This window comes from Amblyomma americanum, chromosome 11 (assembly GCF_052857255.1).
Source record: "Amblyomma americanum isolate KBUSLIRL-KWMA chromosome 11, ASM5285725v1, whole genome shotgun sequence".
Lineage (NCBI taxonomy): Eukaryota > Metazoa > Arthropoda > Arachnida > Ixodida > Ixodidae > Amblyomma > Amblyomma americanum.
In genome coordinates, this window is record NC_135507.1 from 5,577,744 (window position 1) to 5,596,936 (window position 19,193).

The window sequence follows — 19,193 nt, forward strand, 5'->3', positions numbered from 1 at the left end:
TTCCTCGGCGATAAATGCGTCGTTTGCTGGCGGACAGACGCCAGCATGTCCAGAAAGAGTCAAGAATCACTTTTCTCTGGCAACAGCTGCAGAGTGTTGTTCTCAGTGTCCCTTTAAGTTAAATCCCGTCTTCGTCAAATAAAAAACAACCGTTCTCTTTCTGTCGCGGCCAATTCCTATCACATTTGCTTTCCAAATGGCAATTCATCACACACCTACAGGGAGCGTGTCGTTGGTGATGCCACAAAAGTTTAGTTGGTGTGTAGAGATGTACAACCAACTAGAAACATTATAATCGTTATTTTTCGTCCGATTTATTCTGAGTTCGTTGTTTTGCATTTTAATTCGCCATCATGCAGTTCTGCATATCCCTGTACTCTGCTGCCTCGGGTCCTTTCACCGGCATCGTCATCCTCGCCTTCTTATTTCCATGGGCAAACACGAAGGTGAGCGCGGCCGCCTTGTGAGACTTCCCTAACGATTATGATTATGCATGCACAACCACATTCCAAGCATTTGCTTTTGCGTCGTTATGGCCATACAGTTACAGTGCTAGTTCGAGGCCATTCTTCTGTAGAGAGAAAACAAACATTAATAATAATTTATTACAACTTGCGATGTCATAAGGAGTACCAGTGTTACATTATGTTGTTTGGTAATCTTTTCTTTTCATGGCTGTGCCCCATTATATTATATTACTTGTGAAATGTCTCGTCTGGAACTTTTTCTCTTGTTAATAGCAGCTTTATGAATTTTTTATTCTGTGTGTTTATGGCTGATATATCCCGCTTTCTAATTGTTTATGTTATGACTGAAGTGAGTATTGTTGCACTTTAGTTATTAATACTGCTGGTTCGTTCCCTGGGTCTGCGGTCGCTTTCTGACGAAGGCGAAATACTAGAATCCCGTTACTATGCGATGTCAGTGCAAGTTAAAGAAAACCAGGTGGTCGAAACTATCCGAAGTCTTCCACTACGGCGTCCCTCATAGCATTGAGTCACTTTGGGACGTTAAACCCCCAGAAAGCATAAAGTTTTCAGAAGTATGTGTGGACCACTTTCCAGTCTTCTAGCAAGTCTTCTAGAAAATGTTCGCTGTTCAAGCAAATGCTGCCGCGTATTCGCATTCATTTGCTTTGTTATAATATCTTTGTTTCAATTTCATTCCTCTCTATAATGCTTAGACAATTGGTGCTAACGTAAATAAATAAATAAACGAATCGGTTGGTTGATTCATTCATCTATTCCCATGGTGTTCGATGATGTGCCCAAATTGCTCTTATTTACTACTATCTGCGCTTTCTTTGTGGGCGAGAGAATTCGTCCAGCAACACCGCCTTTTCGATTTCACGGTCTCTTAAGTGTCGCCGTACCATCGTTTTAATTTCCTCTTTCTGCAAAACATTTACAGTGCTCCTGAGTGTGTACTTTCAAAATGTCTAAAATCACACAAAAAAAGCAAATTTCTTTTTCCATTAGGTACTTGCAAGGCTCTAGAGCCCGTCAGTCGTTTTAAACGCGCCACAGTACTTCGTCATTTGTAGGCGTCGATACCGATCGCCAGTGCGACATAGACATATCGGCGGGGCGCGTTTATGCAAGTGGCATCTTGAACGTACTTCTGGAACAACCAGCTATGCGTCTTCTCCCCCTGTCCACGCCATCGGAAGCAACGATCAGTCATAGGCGATCAATTTAAAGCTAAATTATAACACGATACAAGCCAGCGTGTCAGCGGGAAATGATGTCCGGCAAGCATCCAAGGCGCGGCAAGTCTAAGAGCAGCCTACGGCATATTGCCAGTCAAACGCTCTCCTTGCCGCTAGAAACCGGTGGTGGTACGATTTTCCGAATCAAGAGTAACAGTGGTGACGTGAGGCTGTTGGTGGAGAAGCGCATTTCGCTTTTTCTAGAGGGATATTAACCCTTTGACGCGCTATGTACTCCACACTTATGTACAAAGTGAAATCCAGAGCGGCCTGCACCCAGTCGTGATTTCTTTCTTTGAGGTGAATTTCACAGCCTTCGTGTCATAAATAGCCAGGTTTTCTTTATACCATATTGCGAACAGAGTGAATAATATTCCGCGAAACACTGAGCGGGGTAGCACGTCGTCCGCCATTTTTGTGCTGGCATATTTTGCCACCAGTAGTAGCACCATTTTTTTCGTTAATTCAAGAGTAATGTGCAGTATCAGAATACAAGTTATTTCCATCATCTTTCAGGCGTTTACTTGATAAGTCGCCGCATTTCTATGTTGCTATACTCTCAATTATGACACCTTGTACAAAATTTTTGAAGAACCCTGCACAACCCTCCCCTTTCTTATGCATCAAATTCACAGGCCATTTTAGAATCTAATGATATAAGATAGGTTGTCTTGATTTAGGTGTCGATACCACGCTCAGCGACACCTATTTGTAAATATTCAAAGCGGAAAACTAACTCAATGTGCCTTCAAAAACGTATATTTGACGTGCGATATTCCGAAACGCAATACAGCTTAAGAAAATTTAAAAACTTGGCTAGCATCCGATGTTGACGGCTTCCAATTACACAATTTATTATTTCCTTTGAAAGGCTGAAGTAAAAACTTTGATTAGTTACCTGAGTTTAATTGATCGTCTGAATACCGAGCCCTATCACGTACTGTTGGGACAAAAGTGCCCAGGACACGGGATCTACATAAAAAGCATAAAGCTGTGTTATCAGCCTTCGGTGCCAGATCGCACTTGTAGAGACAAAACTAGGCCTTGGACTCCATAATGTGTGCTAGTTCAATAGCGCACTGTACAATAACGCACTTCGCACCTGCAAACCAATATCATGAGTGACGCGCCCTGGTGAATTTTGTCCAAAATAGCACAACCCCATGTATTCCACACATCACCGCTTCCGACCGACTCAAAAAGCAATGCGCGTCTGTAAGCTGCATGTGCATCACTGTAGTGGCATAGCTTCTTCATGTAGATATTAAAATGTCCCATACTTATTGTACTGTACTCAACCACCTTTCTTCCGCCCATTATCCTCAGGCACTGGAGTAACTTTCTCTAGGCGGTTTCTACGCCTGTGTACTTTTTTTGAAAATTAAGCATTTAGTAGGCTTCGTACAAGTGGTGAAAGTTGCGTGCTGAGAAAGGGAGCCCAGTTTTATTTGCTAGTTAGCCAGCTGAAACTTCAGGTAGTTTCTGAGATACCCGCCTGCATGTTTCTGCAACGGCGAAGTCGATTGTTCACTCCCTAATTGTTACCTTCTCTCGAACCTTGGCGTCCCTCAGGGAACAGCGACGGCGGCCCTCGGTGTCTTCATCATTCAGATATGCCAGATGACCGGCCGATTCTTATCGCGGATCGAACCACTGAGGATGAACTACAGCCTGGAAAGATGTCCGCTCAATTCTACAGTCGGCGAGGCGACACCGTCTGAAACCATCGTAGGGTAAGGCTCCATCGTTGCTCTGGTATAGCACCATGCACTTATGCTATTGCATGACGAAGAGTTTTGTCCGTCTATGAGTCTAGCAGAGGCCTCAAGATGGCAACGATGAAGTACGATTATGAACACACGCGGTCAATCCACTCACAAGCGCTCACTCTCGTAAATACGTCGCATGAGCTCATCAACGTTGACAGAGCCTCCAGTGCGAAGTCGCAGCATGACTCAAACGTCATTATGACATGTAAGGATATAAAGTAAACTAATTACGCTGAAAAGAAAATCAATATTACCAGCTGGAAATCCAACCCATCTGCTTCGTTACCAGTCATACACGCCACCCCTAGGTCATTGAGGCACTTTTTCTTTACTGCCTGTTCTGACACTTTGCGACAAGTCACAAAGAGATTGAGCAGTGAACTCCAATCTCAAACTCAGGAGCGGACAAGCGTTTCGCTGAAAGCAGAAACTCAGAATCATTTTAAGGAGCGCAATTCCTCCATCAAAATAATAACTTTATCACCAAACACTGCTCTTTGCGCACTTCAGACAGCTTAAGCATGATTTATTTCAAGTAATCGCGGACAGACCGTGAATCCTCATCGCAGTTTCTTAGTCATGCTTTCTTCCTTCTTGGCCTGCACAGTATTTGGCGATCCTAGGAATTTCAGACACATTCGTTTGACTTGGTTAAGGGAAACCTTGTATGTCTCTTGTTTTATCCCGTGATCTAGTATGCCTAGTGATGTATGCTAATTAGTGTGTGTAATCAGAAAGAGGTACAAAGGGAGTAATTACTGACATCCAACCAAGCGCAGCCATACGGTTACAAAGGAAAGCAGTACAGCTTTCTCAGAAACTTCGCAGTTAAAGAAAAATTCGTCCTGGTCCGGTGTTCGAATCCGGGACAACCGATTCACCGGAGCAGTCGCTCTAACGACTAATCGGCACAGCAAGATTATGGTAGAGCAATAACGAATTGATCAATATCTGAATGTGGGAACAGTTTTGGTCAAATATTTTAAGGGAATCCTCTAGGGTGGACTATATTTGTAATAAGGGAGTAATCACTTACTGGAATCCACCCAAGCCAACCATACGGCTACAAAGGAAAGCTGTACAGCTTGCTCAGAAACTTGGCAGTTAAAGAAAAAATCGTCCTGTTGCGGGGATCGAAGTTCGAACCCAGGCCGTATGGCTGTGCTTGGGTGGATGCCAATAAGTAATTACTTCCTTATTGCAAATCTACTCCAATTTGGGACATCCCCCTAAATATTAGACCAAATAAGTACTTGGTAAGAAAGAAAGCAGCAAATATTAATTAACGCTGTCGAGTCATAACCTAAAGGGGGAGCTTAAGCGGAGTCAGGTCACACCAGTTCATCGATCGATGCTACGTATGGTTTTCCATTGTTTTGGTCTATTTAGAATAACGTCGCTGAAGGCGGCGGTGAAAGAAAGCATCACCCCAAGTGCACGGACGGCTACTGTCTTGCCACCTTTCTCTTTTACTTGCCGTGGTACCGCAACGTTTTTGAAGCTCTACAGCTGAGCAATAGGCTGCACTTTCGACAGCCACCCGTGAAAGTTCCATAATTATGGCAATGAAATATAGAAATGCCTGTGCTGAGACATTCAAGCCACGTCTAAAAAGAAACAATCGCATATGCACAGTTAGGCAAGAATGAAACGCGAACACGCTAATGCCTTCCTTGTCTACTTTGCAACCGGTTTGTGAATATATCCTTCGGCAGACCCTTTACCCAGAAACAATAATCAGGCTAGGTGTATGCCGCAGCTGAAAACACACAGTTAAGACACGAAGTCACAAACGCTGTTCGGGTTTCATTCTGGCTTGAATGTACATAAAGGAAGCGAACAGCCACGGAAACCCAGGAAGGCATAGGGAATTATTTTGTTTTTTTTAATGTCTTCTGTTGAACAATGAGAAACTACTAGCTAATCAATTCATGCTTGTAAGATAATCGATTAGAAAGAAGAAATAATCACAGGAGCGAGCTACTAAGATCTAACGCTCTAAAAAAAAGCACATGATGCCGGTGAAATTCTAACGCATGGCATCTGTACGTCGCGTACGGTGCTTTACCAACTGAGCTATGGCGGCGGCTATCCAGTATTCTACTTTCAGGGGTATTTATGTTGTGTCTAACAATCATGAGACTGCACCAGCACCACAGAAATTAAAGAAAAAACAATTCCCCTATGCTTTCTTTGTTTCGGTGACCATTCGCTTCCTTCAAAGGTACGTCACAACGAGCCCCTAGCTTCTCTACCTTTGCCTATCAAACAATGATAACATGTATGCTTTTTCAAAAAGCCCCAAGCTGTCTAAGGTAACCCAGAGCTAGCATTTCTCTAGACGTTCCACATAATCTGCACATTATAGCAATGGAACTTGAAAATACGCGATCTTTACACTTCCCTATTATTTCGTTTGCCCTATTAAAGCTGTTTCATATGGAAGCGACTAGTCCAATTGAGCGATTCAGCGGCTCGTCGCGGCGAAAAATTTTCAACTTGTTGGAAGCTCGTCTCTCTGGCTGCTCCAACTGCCGCGGCGGCAGCAATGGCGAGCGTTGTCGCTTGTACGTGAGCCAGGCTTTAGAGTCTGCTTCCACGTCTGACAATCTGTCGCGTTGACAACTTCTGACGGCTGTTTTCCCCTCGCAGCTCGCAGGACGCTTTCCTCCTCTATCGGCTCTCGCCCTACTGGTGCTGCCTGCTGTCCGCCTTTTCGACGGTGGTGCTCGGACTGACGTTCAGTCTCCTGTGTGGTACGCCTCTCCACATATCCGATAAGCGGTCCCCGCTTGTAGTAAAGTATAACTGCCTAGGATGGGTGGGACAGTCAAGTATGGTACTGCAATGAAGCAAGCACAACGTAGGTCGATGTATTCCCTTAGAATCACTTTGAAACTATCGCTCCATAGCCTGTACTCTTGGCGTTTTCTATCGTTCGTTTCCTTCTTGTTCACTCAGTCATGAAATTCACAGACGAAACACTGCGCATCTGTGCTCGTCTTCAAACATTGTTTCCAAGCCAGAGTAACAGCGCACAAACTTAAAAGGAAAACGCACAACTCATAAAAAAACGCAGAACTCACAAAGAGGTTACGTGTGTGTTATACACGCACAGTTTGAGACAATTTAGGACTATTTGTACCTGTTATACACAAAAAAAGTGTCAGACCATTCACAAACTGCGATCCCGCAGTAAACATTTACTTTCCTTCCCTTCAATATAACCTTCGCTTGAGTGAAGATGGACCGATAAACCTCGTTTTTTACTGTTAGCCTCTGCCAGAGTTTCGCTGAAAATGTCAGTTTCAGTGAAAACGGAGCTTTTATAAGCAACATAACATTGAAAAATGAAATACACGTAACGCCATCGACGGTCGTTTTCGTAACCAAACTAGATTAAAGTCACGACTGTTTTTTTTTTTTGTTCTCATAGATGCCTCAGGCCAATCACTGCCAATCACTTCCCACCTGTTATCCCGTAGTTCTGTTCGTTCTTGACGTCATGAGCTAGCATAGAGTGGCTAGAAAAAACTGTTCTATTTTTAAAAGCAATTTCGGCATCAACAAATGCGTCTCTGTCATTTTATTCAGGTAAACGTGACGACAGCACTGAACACGCCCTTCGGCTTTCTAATCCCGCGATGCTGAGGTTCTGGCGACGGATAGGACTGCTCCGGCATTTGCCATTGGTAAGCTTCTTTCACGTTCTTTATCTTCTCATTATCCGCTTTTTCTGGCTTTAAACCCGAAATTAAAGCCAGGGTTCGGGCCATGGCATGTTCCAGAGATATGTACCTTCGTCTGCGTATCAGAAATATTTAGTGCGAATGCACTGCTACTGTACAGCACCCTCCCCCACAGAGTCTGGCGTCAGGGTGGAGTGAAGCCTTGTGCGATGAAGAAATTAAGGCACAAAGCCAGGGCCCAGATAGCGAGGGCGGTAAACGTGTCAGCGATAACGTCACCCCAGAGCCCGAAGCAGTGCCGATAGCGAAGGATAAGGGGGAAAGCCGCTGTGCCCTTCAGCAAATGACGCCTGGCGGCATCAGCAATGGGGAACCTGCGCTGCCAAGGTGACATTGCAATTGTTCCATTCGGTGACTCAAGACTGCTTTTGTCAGCCGCTTGGGCCGCTGCAAACGCGAGAACACATCCTGCGCGATTAGATACCCGCGTTTGACTGACAGCATTCATTGCGTAGCTTCTCTCGGCGTAGCCCAGATAGCTGACGCACGGCACGTGCGCCTTCGACAGGGCGCGGAGGCTCACGCCAATAAGCACCTGAAGGTGGCACGGAAAAGTACTAAAAGTGCTACCCAAACTGCTTGCTCTTCCGGCTGGGCAGTGTGTTATGGCGCTGCAATCGGCACCGCAAACTTCAGCGCAAGTTCCCCATAGCCTGAATCGAGAGCCGTGGCCACTCCAGGGTCCCCTGCCGCTCGCGCTCCTTGCTTGCTTGCGCGAGTCTCTTCGCTTCCGATAACTGCGCGACCGAGCATTTTGCCAGTCCCTGTTTAGCGTGTTCCCGCCTCTTAGCTCCCACTCCCTGGGCCGAGCCTCAAAATTCTAGCTAGGAAGGATGCCAGACGCCACTGAGGGCCGGCCCATAGGTGGTTCGGCGTGCTCGCCGCACCGAGAAGCGAAGGCAACGCAGGCAGGTACAGTGTGAGGTTACGTGAGGCAACGAAAGCGAGCTCGGCTGGCGAAGCAACGTGTTCGTCGCCACCGCCGAGGAGAGCGGCAAGCATTGCAGTTTGTCTTTCACCGCAAACAACACTGAGGCAAGCTCAGGGGAGCCGGCCAATGAAAGGCAAATGCACCACTGCTGCAAGGTCAGGTAAACCATGCAGCAACATGAAATATGGGATGATCAGACGCAATTGCAGGCACTGCGATGCAGCAAAACTGAAAGGCCCAGAAATGAAAAGCTGTTCACGAACGTTGCTCGCATCATTCTGTCTGATCGCGCGTCCAATTTTTTATTCAACTTTCGTGCTATTATTGCGTTATCAGCTTATAAATTGTAGTTACATCGCTCTTTGGGCTGTCTTATCATTTAAATTATCAGATTGTTTCATCACCTTGTGTCATCAGCTTTCTCTTCCTGAACTGATACAGCGCTTACTCCCAGGACAAGGAACGCCAGAAACGAGTGCCAATTTTTAAGCGGCGTAAAAACGGAAACTTCATTCCCGGAAACATGCTTATGCAGTTACAGCTTGTTTTTCTTCTTCCGTTGCTTTCTTGCTTATTTCGCGCTGAAAATAAATGTTCTAGTATCCTGTCCCCCTCCTCCTCCCCTATTTTATTTCCTGTCACTTTCTGTGAGCCCAGCCCCTCCTTCTTTTACATGCACCTACTAACCGAGCAATACATTTCTGGACCTTCATATCTTTGCAGGAGGATGGCTATGTCGCAGTAATTGGACGGCGCTATGAAGAATCCCCGTTCCAGCCGCCTCCTAAGCAGGAAAAAGAGGCCGATTTATCCACCAACCTCAAAGCAACGAAAATGCACAGCCCGGATCACGAGCCGAAAACTCTCTTAACGTGACGCAGCACTGCGCGGTCGGAGCCCACTAGACCCAGCACCGCTCCACAGATGCTTGAAATTAACTTAGCGTCCAAAAAATTACGGGGACGCTCAAGTCACATTAATAGTGGAATGCGACAGCACTAGGTTTCACATCTGTCGGTGCTTCTGTTGCAACTTCTTTGAATGTTGAAGTAAGTTTCTTTGCAATTTTCGGTCCATCAACTGCCATATTCGGACCGCTCTCTGCAGTAGCAGGTATCCGCTATTCTGTGACGGTGCCGCCCTTTGCATATATTACATTTTCTTCTTTCTGATTTGTCACTTCGATTTTCTATCTAGGTTGTTGTCTAGAAACTGGGTTGCTCAGAGCCCGGTTCGCACGATTTGATTCCACACACGTCGCGTACCTCTTTCGACCATTCGTTAAATTGCCACCTGCCACGGTAAGCAGGTTGTGATGGCGTCACAAGGTAACGTGGTCTATCTCGACTAATCATAGAATTTCGTGACACCGATCATCGGCGGTGTTTTTATTATCACAACTCTTACGTTATCGCAATAAAACATATGTTGAGGAAACGGGCTAGTCATCGCTTCGAGAGATTGCAACAACACACTAATACAAAGCGAATGCTCTTTCCATGCACGCCTACCACACGTCACACTAAGGCGCGTCGCACGCCTGGTACGCAAAGGAGTCTCATATTGATCCTCAGCAGCGCCTAAAATGTTGCTCTTTGAACTAATCGAATATAAGCTCTAATAAAAGCTAAAACAACTTGTCAAATGTACTTAGAAACATCTTTTATAAAGCTTATACCGGCTCTTAAATCCGACGTGAATACAAAATTTCGGTCAAAATATAAACTTAATTACACATTTAACAAACAGCTCCTCGCATATGACTATAGGTATATGGTTAAATATTTTGTTTATTCAGTACCTGCATCGCCAATAAGGCATTACTGCAGGAAAAATTTCAATCTAAAAAAAAATGGAAGGTACTTACACATTTAAGTGTGGTAAAAAGCATCAACAGATGTAATTTGTGCGACATCAGAAGTACGAAGATTCTAGGCATGTGCCATCTAGGAAAAAAAAAAGAATAGCGAGAAACGTCAACATGAAATTCAAATTCCTTGACTCTGAAGGGTTTTCCTTTCTTTGGGATATATATGAAAATCATTTCATGTACTTCTTTAGACTTCTGCCAGTTTGGGAATGATATATGCTATAAAATAATTTCAGACGCAAGTTTCTTCGGCGAATCTTTAGGTCCGGCCATGGACTGCAAATTATGCTTAGCCTCTGTCATGTTGAGTTTTTCATCAGTTTCCCAGGACAAACCTGACAACCTTGTTCTTTATTTTTTCAAGATTATTAATTAACTCTAAGGTATAGGGGCCCCACATACGCATGCGTACTCTAGTGTTGCTCTTACGTGTGTGAAATACAAATGCTGTTTCAGACCGTTTGGTAGGGAATCGGTATTTCGCTTAAAAAATACGAGACACGAAGCCGCTTTATTCGTTAAATAATTTATGCGCTTAGTCCATCGCTAGTTCTAGGTGAAAAATAAAGCACCCAAATATTTGAATTCCTTGGCTGTAGCTATCTTAGCTTAAAGAATTCGGTACCTGTACTCTTAGTAGAAGCGCTTCATTGTAAAGGTGACATGCATACATTTCCTCACATTCAACGCCATCTTCCGAAGTACACACCATGTTGCCACCATGCCCAAATTTCGCAAAGCTTAGTAGTCATTATAATCGTTAATGGCCCAGTATAAGACGCAATCGCCAGCAGATGTTCGAAACAATGACGTAATGCTGTCTGTAATCTCATTAAGAAAGAGTATGAATAAGAGTGGCCCCAGTACTGATCACTGGGGTGCACCAGAAGAACTGGGGCATTGACAGAAGAAAAACCGTTCAGAAGAAAAGACTGCTCTTGAACATGGAGGTATTGAGCAGTCTATTTGAGCACTTTTTCTTCCACATTATAAGCTCGAATTTTTTATAAGTAAGCAATGCAGAATGACACCAAACGCCTTGCGAAAATCTAAGAAAACACAGTCAACAACTAGCTGCCTGTCACTAGCCAGAGCCAAATCATGAGTGAATTTTACCCGCTCTGTAGCGCATGAAAATGCGCGAAAAAATGCATGCTACATGTCGTTGAGAATATTACGTTTTTCAAGATGTAACATTATTGAAGAATAAATTACATGCTTCATTTCTTTGCCTGGGACACTGGTTAACGACACCGGTCTATAGGTCTTATGTACAGGCACTACATTTGCCAACTTCCAGTCACGGGCTAAAGCAGCATGGTTTCAGGATTGTTGAAATAACCAAGAAAAATATAAACTTAAAACCCCCCAACAGCTCTCAAGAATTACAGCCAAGATATCGTCCCGGCCAAGGCTTTGCTCGCTTTTATATCAGTTAGCAATCGACCAATATCAGTTATCTGAAACGACACCACGGGCATACAATCTACTTGAGTTGGATACAAAACTTTCATATCTTGTGTATTAGTAGTGGCAAATACAGACGAAAAGTAATGATTAAAACACTTCACGTTGCAATCATAGTTGTGAATAATGCTTCTATTGCATTGTATGGCAGGGATGAAGCTGTCATCTTTGCCATTTCGGCGGACGTGCTTCTAGAACTGCATAAAGTCAGCTCCAAATTTTTGGCCGAGGTTGGAAAAGCAAGCCTTCTTTGCCATGTCCTTCATGTGTCCCAAATTACTTTTTATTTCACATAGTAGAGCAAAATGAGTGGGCAAGTTATTTTTATTATACTTTGTACATACCCGTTTCTGACGGCGATCCACAGAACTGCTTGAACCGCGGTTTACCCCATGCGCGCTTACTTGAAGGACCCCAAATGGCACAAACACTTCGAGCAGATACCACAGCTTTTCTTTCAGTAATTTCCATAATTCCTCAATGTTGTGGGCACTGCCCCACCGTCCCCTTTCTTGGCTTTCCTGCGATGCACCCTGCAGCAACAGATTCGCCTCGATGCGGTGCGCGTCAAGTGACTCTCCCTGGTTAACTTAACAAGACAGGGCGCTAGCGTCGCAGCGCGAGAGACTGCTGCGCGCGCGCGGGCCAAGCCGACAGCATCTCTCTATGCGGCGGTGAACGTCGGCGCGACCGGACGTGTCGGCCGCGGCTCCGCTCTTCGTTCCCGTATCTCGTCCCGTCCGGCTTCGGAGTATCGCTTGGCGTAGCGTGAGCGAACATTCGCTCGTAACCTTGCTGGTGAGTCGGACGATCTCGATTCCTTAGCGTATTTTGTTGCTAGCTGGCGTTACTGTTGCTGTAGAAATAAATGCCTTGTTTGTGTCAGCCAGTGTGTTATTCCTCTGTTCCCTCAGAGCAAGGCCCGCCGTGGTCGCCGTGCGCTAGGTAGCGTACGCGATCACGGGGTGGGGTCCAGGCGGTTTTGAACTGAGTCAGCCGTGGTTAAGCGGGAAGAAATAGCTATCTCCCCTAATAAAACCCTACGATGTTCACTCCTTCGGCAAGCAAATCAAATTTTGGGAAATTGGCTTCTATCGCCGACGTGGTTGCCTGGTAGTTCACTATACTTTAAACATAGAACAACCACATTTGTGACTCGAACAACAGCTACCACAATGTGATAATTACTAATTCCACAAAACATGCCCATTTGACACCACATCCGGTATACCGCATAGCAACAAGTCGAGAACGTGGCGTGTTGTGTCACCGAACGAGGCTTCGTGAACATGATGATCAGATGTGAAATGTTCCAAAATGTCAAAAAAAGTAAAATGCATGCTCCCACGGGATGAATCTCTAGGTTTTCAGGATGACCAGTCAATCTCGAGTACATGAAAATCATGTCATAAAATAACCTGATAAACGTAAGTATGTCAAGATAATCAGAAAAATGCGCGTAGGGCTGAGAGGATGCACCTGACTGACGATAAAATGAGCCAGTTGCAAGCAGCTTTCTATTCGCCAAGCGAAACCTACAAAAAAACTGTTTCGCACTCAAAGGCAGGTAATTCAAAGGACACACATGGTAAACCGGAAAGAACAAGCATAAGAACATCCCCAGTGCGAGCGTTACGGTCGCGTCGAAAACACTTATAGCCTTCAGGAATTATTTCAGCGTTCGAAATACTTTGCTCAAGCCATCATCCCCTACTCAACATATTCATTGGCTTCTGAGGACGTGCTCTGCTCTGTCCCCTTCGGTTTGCTTCTCAGCGGTGTCCTCCTTTCTAGTTACCTTAACTAACAAGGAAGGGCAAGGGCGCCTGCGTCGCGGCAACACGAGCACCATGGACGGCGTGATTGCTGCGGGTGCGCGGGAGACAGCACTCTCATCGGCTCGGGAACTCGTAGCGTGCGGAGGTTTCGGCGCAGTGCTCCGCTCTCCAACAGCGCGGCGAGGCCTCATCGAAACATTTTCCCGCGAGCTCGTCCGGTCGGGCCTTCCTCTCCCCTGAAAAAAGAACACATTCGGAATTTCAATAATATACTTTACACGTGTCTACACGCCTTGTTTGTTGTCTTTTACCTACGCATACGTGGCTTTTCAGCCTCGAAGAAATTGTCCAGGTTGTGCAAGGTTACTAAGTCGTCTGAAGGCTAGCGCGCTCAGTGATCCATAATATACTGTACCAGTCACTGCAGACACCGTTTACCGCACCCCTTTAGGCTGTGCAAAATTCTGCAAAAATTCGGCTTTCCTCTGCGCTGTGGTGTCTGCGGGAGCCATGTGTGCGCCTTACAATTCCGGGCAGAGCGGAAAAATCGAACCTATCGACGCCGGCCATTAAACAGTTGACACTGTACCTACTCAACGCCGCATATAGTGACCGCGCTCATGTGTATACAGATGGTTCGGTCTCAGTTACAGGTTAAACCTATGCCGCGGTCATTCCTGCGAGACAGTCCACTATTAACCAGAAAACTTCGCATCAGACAACCTCCACCGGGCCAGAATTGCCGCTCTTCGTATGGCTGTGCAGTACATCGGAGCACAAACACCCCACAAATGGGCTGTGTTCTGCCACTAAAAAGCAGCCCTACAATGTCTTAATTCTGCTTTAAGCCATGGCGCTCACGAACAAATCGTAGCTGAATTAAGACATCTACAACACCAGGCACAGGAAGAGGGTCATGACATCGTCTTCCAGTGGATGCCGGGACACTGCGCCATTGTCGGAAACGATACAGCTGACGCTGCAGCTCGATCGGCTCATGGCAGTGCCAACATTGTCCAGATGCCGAATACAAGAGCCGACACAGCAGGACATCTGCGAATACTTGGCCGAAATGAGACTTTAGCGTCATGGTCTTCTCCAGGAAACTCCGCATGCCGTCTGCACCGCCTCGACCCCACACTTCAACTCAGTCCTCCGTCCGGCCTCTCCCGCTGCGGTGCTACGCTGCTGTGTCGCCTGTGGCTGGGAGGGGCGTTCACAAATGCCTACTCCCACTTAATCGCAATGGCAAACTATCCTGCATGTGAGAGCTGTGGGTGCGACGAAACAATAGAACACCTGCTTGGTTGTTTAGTAGGAAGAGCAAAAAAAAAACGGACGAGGGACGGAGTGAACGTTCTTTTGTGTCCCCTACTCCGTCCCTCCTCCGTTTTTTTTTTTGCGCTTCCTACTAAACAACATGCATCATCAATCAGCCCGGTATCTTGCTCTCCTAACCTACTCTGTGACTGCCCTCGGTTTCAGCGTGAGCGTGTCCTCCTGGCTGCAAAACTCCGCCGCGTAGATCCTCGGCCCCTTACTGAGGCCAGGATTCTGGGTCCTTGGAGTAAGCCTTCATCACAGAGGGCAGCTCTGAAGGGCCTTTTCAAGTTCTTAAAGGACTCAGGACTGAGTGCAAGGTTGTGACCTATCAATGTGTGCCCTGCAAGTAATGGCCAACGGACACGTGGAAAAGTGATCTCCTCTTTGCTCTCTCCCCTTTCTATCTCTCCCTCTTTTCTTTCCCCTTCCCATGTGCAGGGTAGCATGCCGGACGTAGCCTAGTTAGCCTCCCTGCTTTTCCGTTCGTCTTTCTCTCTCTCTCTCTCTCTTTCTGCTAGGTCAAACAGGTCTGTGTCTTAGGGATCCGCTTCTCAAGCACAAAAAAAGTTGATAAATGAGCACGAGGGATATCACGCCTTGCATGTAGCAAGCCCATGTCGAAATGCATGCACTTGTTTCATAAGGCAATAGTAATCGGCAGAAGCTATTGTCAAATCGTACGGGAGATTGCGGCAGCCGAGGCCATCAAACCATGGAGGGCGCAGGCGATAGCGAAGTCTCTATATCGCTCCAGACCTCGTGTTCGTGTAAGCATCGCGTAGACGCCCCAGAAGTGCATGAAATTCAGAATAAGAGTTCTTTTTGAGCCATGATGTCCAAGAATTAACTCTTTTTGACGTTAAAGTTTTTAATTTTATGCACTCACAACAAAAAGCCTCTTCACAGCTTATCCCTGCTCCGCTTTCCTTTATCCATAGTGTTGTTTTTTACTTTTCACCTGGTGTTCCGTTGGCAAGTGCCATTTGACAATCGACTTTAACTGGGTCACATAGTCATTACACTACTTATCTATGTTTTCACTATCTTAATAAAATTAAGCTACAAGACAGCGCTGTGTCCATTTATATTCGGCCTTTTCTTTGACTGCTGTCATAAACAATGCAATACTGACGTACAAAACCTGAGCGGTTTTCAATGCCTGTTCTGCACAACTATTGTCCGTGCCGTGCTGCTTAGATCGCTTTTATTGAACACCAGTAAAAACTAGTTCCATTGCGTCACTTATCGTGCAACTAGGCTCCAACAACCGCAGTGCAGGCTGCTCGCTAAGCTCTGCCTGAAAGCATTAGGCGGGTCCTGTTTCCCAACCCCTCACTTTTTCCTTCTTCCAGAAGCCTTCCCTTCGCATTCTCTGCATAAGTCATATCAAATTACAACAGGACAGAATGCTTCATAACGAACGTATTTCTCTATTTTTCTCTTTTTCTCATCATACGCAGCACACGCCCCGTGCGTTTCGAAGCATCCCAACTGAGAACCGGAGAGAATGTTTCATAACGAACGTATTTCTCTATTTTTCTCATCATACGCAGCACACGCCCCGTGCGTTTCGAAGCATCCCAACTGAGAACCGGAGAGAATGTTTCATAACGAACGTATTTCTCTATTTTTCTCATCATACGCAGCACACGCCCCGTGCGTTTCGAAGCATCCCAACTGACAACCGGAGAGAATGTTTCATAATGAACGTATTTCTCTATTTTTCTCATCATACGCAGAGCACGCACCGTGCGTTTCGAAGCATCCCAATTGACAACCGGAGAGAATGTTTCATAACGAACGTATTTCTCTATTTTTCTCATCATACGCAGCACACGCCCCGTGCGTTTCGAAGCATCCCAACTGACAACCGGACAGAATGTTTCATAACGAACGTATTTCTCTATTTTTCTCATCATACGCAGCACACGCCCCGTGCGTTTCGAAGCATCCCAACTGACAACCGGAGAGAATGTTTCATAACGAACGTATTTCTCTATTTTTCTCATCATACGCAGCACACGCCCCGTGCGTTTCGAAGCATCCCAATTGACAACCGGAGAGAATGTTTCATAACGAACGTATTTCTCTATTTTTCTCTTTTTCTCATCATACGCAGCACACGCCCCGTGCGTTTCGAAGCATCCCAACTGACAACCGGAGAGAATGTTTCATAACGAACGCATTTCTCTATTTTTCTCATCATACGCAGCACACGCCCCGTGCGTTTCGAAGCATCCCAATTGACAACCGGAGAGAATGTTTCATAACGAACGTATTTCTCTATTTTTCTCAGCATACGCAGCACACGCCCCGTGCGTTTCGAAGCATCCCAACTGACAACCGGAGAGAATGTTTCATAACGAACGTATTTCTCTATTTTTCTCTTTTTCTCATCATACGCAGCACACGCCCCGTGCGTTTCGAAGCATCTCAACTGACAACCGGAGAGAATGTTTCATAACGAACGTATTTCTCTACTTTTCTCTTTTTCTCATACGCAGCACACGCCCCGTGCGTTTCGAAGCATCTCAACTGACAACCGGAGAGAATGTTTCATAACGAACGTATTTCTCTATTTTTCTCTTTTTCTCATCATACGCAGCACACGCCCCGTGCGTTTCGAAGCATCCCAATTGACAACCGGAGAGAATGTTTCATAACGAACGTATTTCTCTATTTTTCCCATCATACGCAGCACACGCCCCGTGCGTTTCCAAGCATCCCAACTGACAACCGGAGAGAATGTTTCATAACGAACGTATTTCTCTATTTTTCTCATCATACGCAGCACACGCCCCGTGCGTTTCGAAGCATCTCAGCTGACAACCGGAGAGATTGTTTCATAACGAACGTATTTCTCTATTTTTCTCATCATACGCAGCACACGCCCCGTGCGTTTCGAAGCATCCCAACTGACAACCGGAGAGAATGTTTCATAACGAACGTATTTCTCTATTTTTCTCTTTTTCTCATCATACGCTGCACACGCCCCGTGCGTTTCGAAGCATCCCAATTGACAACCGGAGAGAATGTTTCATAACGAACGTATTTCTCTATTTTTCTCATCATACGCAGCACACGCCCCGTGCGTTTCGAAGCATCCCAACTGACAACCGGAGAGAATGTTTCATAACGAACGTATTTCTCTATTTTTCTCATCATACGCACAACACGCCCCATACGTTTCGAAGCATCCCAACTGACAACCGGAGAGAATGTTTCATAACGAACGTATTTCTCTATTTTTCTCATCATACGCAGCACGCGCCCCATGCGTTTCGAAGCATCCCAATTGACAACCGGAGAGAATGTTTCATAACGAACGTATATCTCTATTTTTCTCATCATACGCAGCACACGCCCCGTGCGTTTCGAAGCATCCCAACTGACAACCGGAGAGAATGTTTCATAACGAACGTATTTCTCTATTTTTCTCATCATAAGCAGCACACGCCCCATGCGTTTCGAAGCATCCCAACTGACAACCGGAGAGAATGTTTCATAACGAACGTATTTCTCTATTTTTCTCTTTTTCTCATCATACGCAGCACACGCCCCGTGCGTTTCGAAGCAAACCAACTGACAACCGGAGAGAATGTTTCATAACGAACGTATTTCTCTATTTTTCTCATCATACGCAGCACACGCCCCGTGCGTTTCGAAGCATCCCAACTGGCAACCGGAGAGAATGTTTCATAACGAACGTATTTCTCTATTTTTCTCATCATACGCAGCACACGCCCCGTGCGTTTCGAAGCATCTCAACTGACAACCGGAGAGAATGTTTCATAACGAACGTATTTCTCTATTTTTCTCATCATACGCAGCACACGCCCCGCGCGTTTCGAAGCATCCCAACTGACAACCGGAGAGAATGTTTCATAACGAACGTATTTCTCTATTTTTCTCTTTTTCTCATACGCAGCACAGGCCCCGTGCGTTTCGAAGCATCTCAACTGACAACCGGAGAGAATGTTTCATAACGAACGTATTTCTCTATTTTTCCCATCATACGCAGCACACGCCCCGTGCGTTTCCAAGCATCCCAACTGACAACCGGAGAGAATGTTTCATAACGAACGTATTTCTCTATTTTTCTCATCATACGCAGCACACGCCCCGTGCGTTTCGAAGCATCTCAGCTGACAACCGGAGAGATTGTTTCATAACGAACGTATTTCTCTATTTTTCTCATCATACGCAGCACACGCCCCGTGCGTTTCGAAGCATCCCAACTGACAACCGGAGAGAATGTTTCATAACGAACGTATTTCTCTATTTTTCTCTTTTTCTCATCATACGCAGCACACGCCCCGTGCGTTTCGAAGCATCTCAACTGACAACCGGAGAGAATGTTTCATAACGAACGTATTTCTCTATTTTTCTCTTTTTCTCATCATACGCAGCACACGCCCCGTGCGTTTCGAGCATCCCAATTGACAACCGGAGAGAATGTTTCATAACGAACGTATTTCTCTATTTTTCTCATCATACGCAGCACAGGCCCCGTGCGTTTCGAAGCATCCCAACTGACAACCGGAGAGAATGTTTCATAACGAACGTATTTCTCTATTTTTCTCTTTTTCTCATCATAC

At 45.6% G+C, this 19,193-nt stretch overlaps 2 protein-coding genes across 9 annotated transcripts in view; one reads left to right on the forward strand and one right to left on the reverse strand.

Annotated features, from left to right (window-relative positions):
- Positions 1 to 10,009, forward strand: part of LOC144111300 (sodium-coupled monocarboxylate transporter 2-like) — a 41,314-nt gene extending 31,305 nt beyond the window's left edge. For 2 of the 5 annotated variants that reach the window (XM_077644551.1, XM_077644554.1), the window contains exons 12-16: positions 360 to 446; positions 3,281 to 3,441; positions 6,130 to 6,233; positions 7,072 to 7,169; positions 8,881 to 10,007. In XM_077644551.1, coding sequence (XP_077500677.1) covers positions 360 to 446; positions 3,281 to 3,441; positions 6,130 to 6,233; positions 7,072 to 7,169; positions 8,881 to 9,033 — 603 coding nt within the window. In that variant the 3' untranslated portion in view covers positions 9,034 to 10,007. Of the gene's footprint in view, positions 1 to 359; positions 447 to 3,280; positions 3,442 to 5,907; positions 6,029 to 6,129; positions 6,234 to 7,071; positions 7,170 to 8,880 lie in introns of all 5 variants that reach the window. The other 3 variants (XR_013310022.1, XM_077644553.1, XM_077644552.1) reach the window with 3 other exon arrangements.
- The window catches only part of LOC144111304 (lysosomal protective protein-like), a 268,952-nt gene that overhangs the window by 68,061 nt on the left and 181,698 nt on the right, over positions 1 to 19,193 (reverse strand). The window contains exon 3 of one of the 4 annotated variants that reach the window (XM_077644562.1): positions 10,025 to 10,103. The exons of the other annotated variants lie outside the window; for them this stretch is intronic. The gene's annotated coding sequence lies outside the window, so the exon portion shown is untranslated. The remainder of the gene's footprint in view (positions 1 to 10,024; positions 10,104 to 19,193) is intronic. 4 annotated transcript variants of the gene reach the window in all.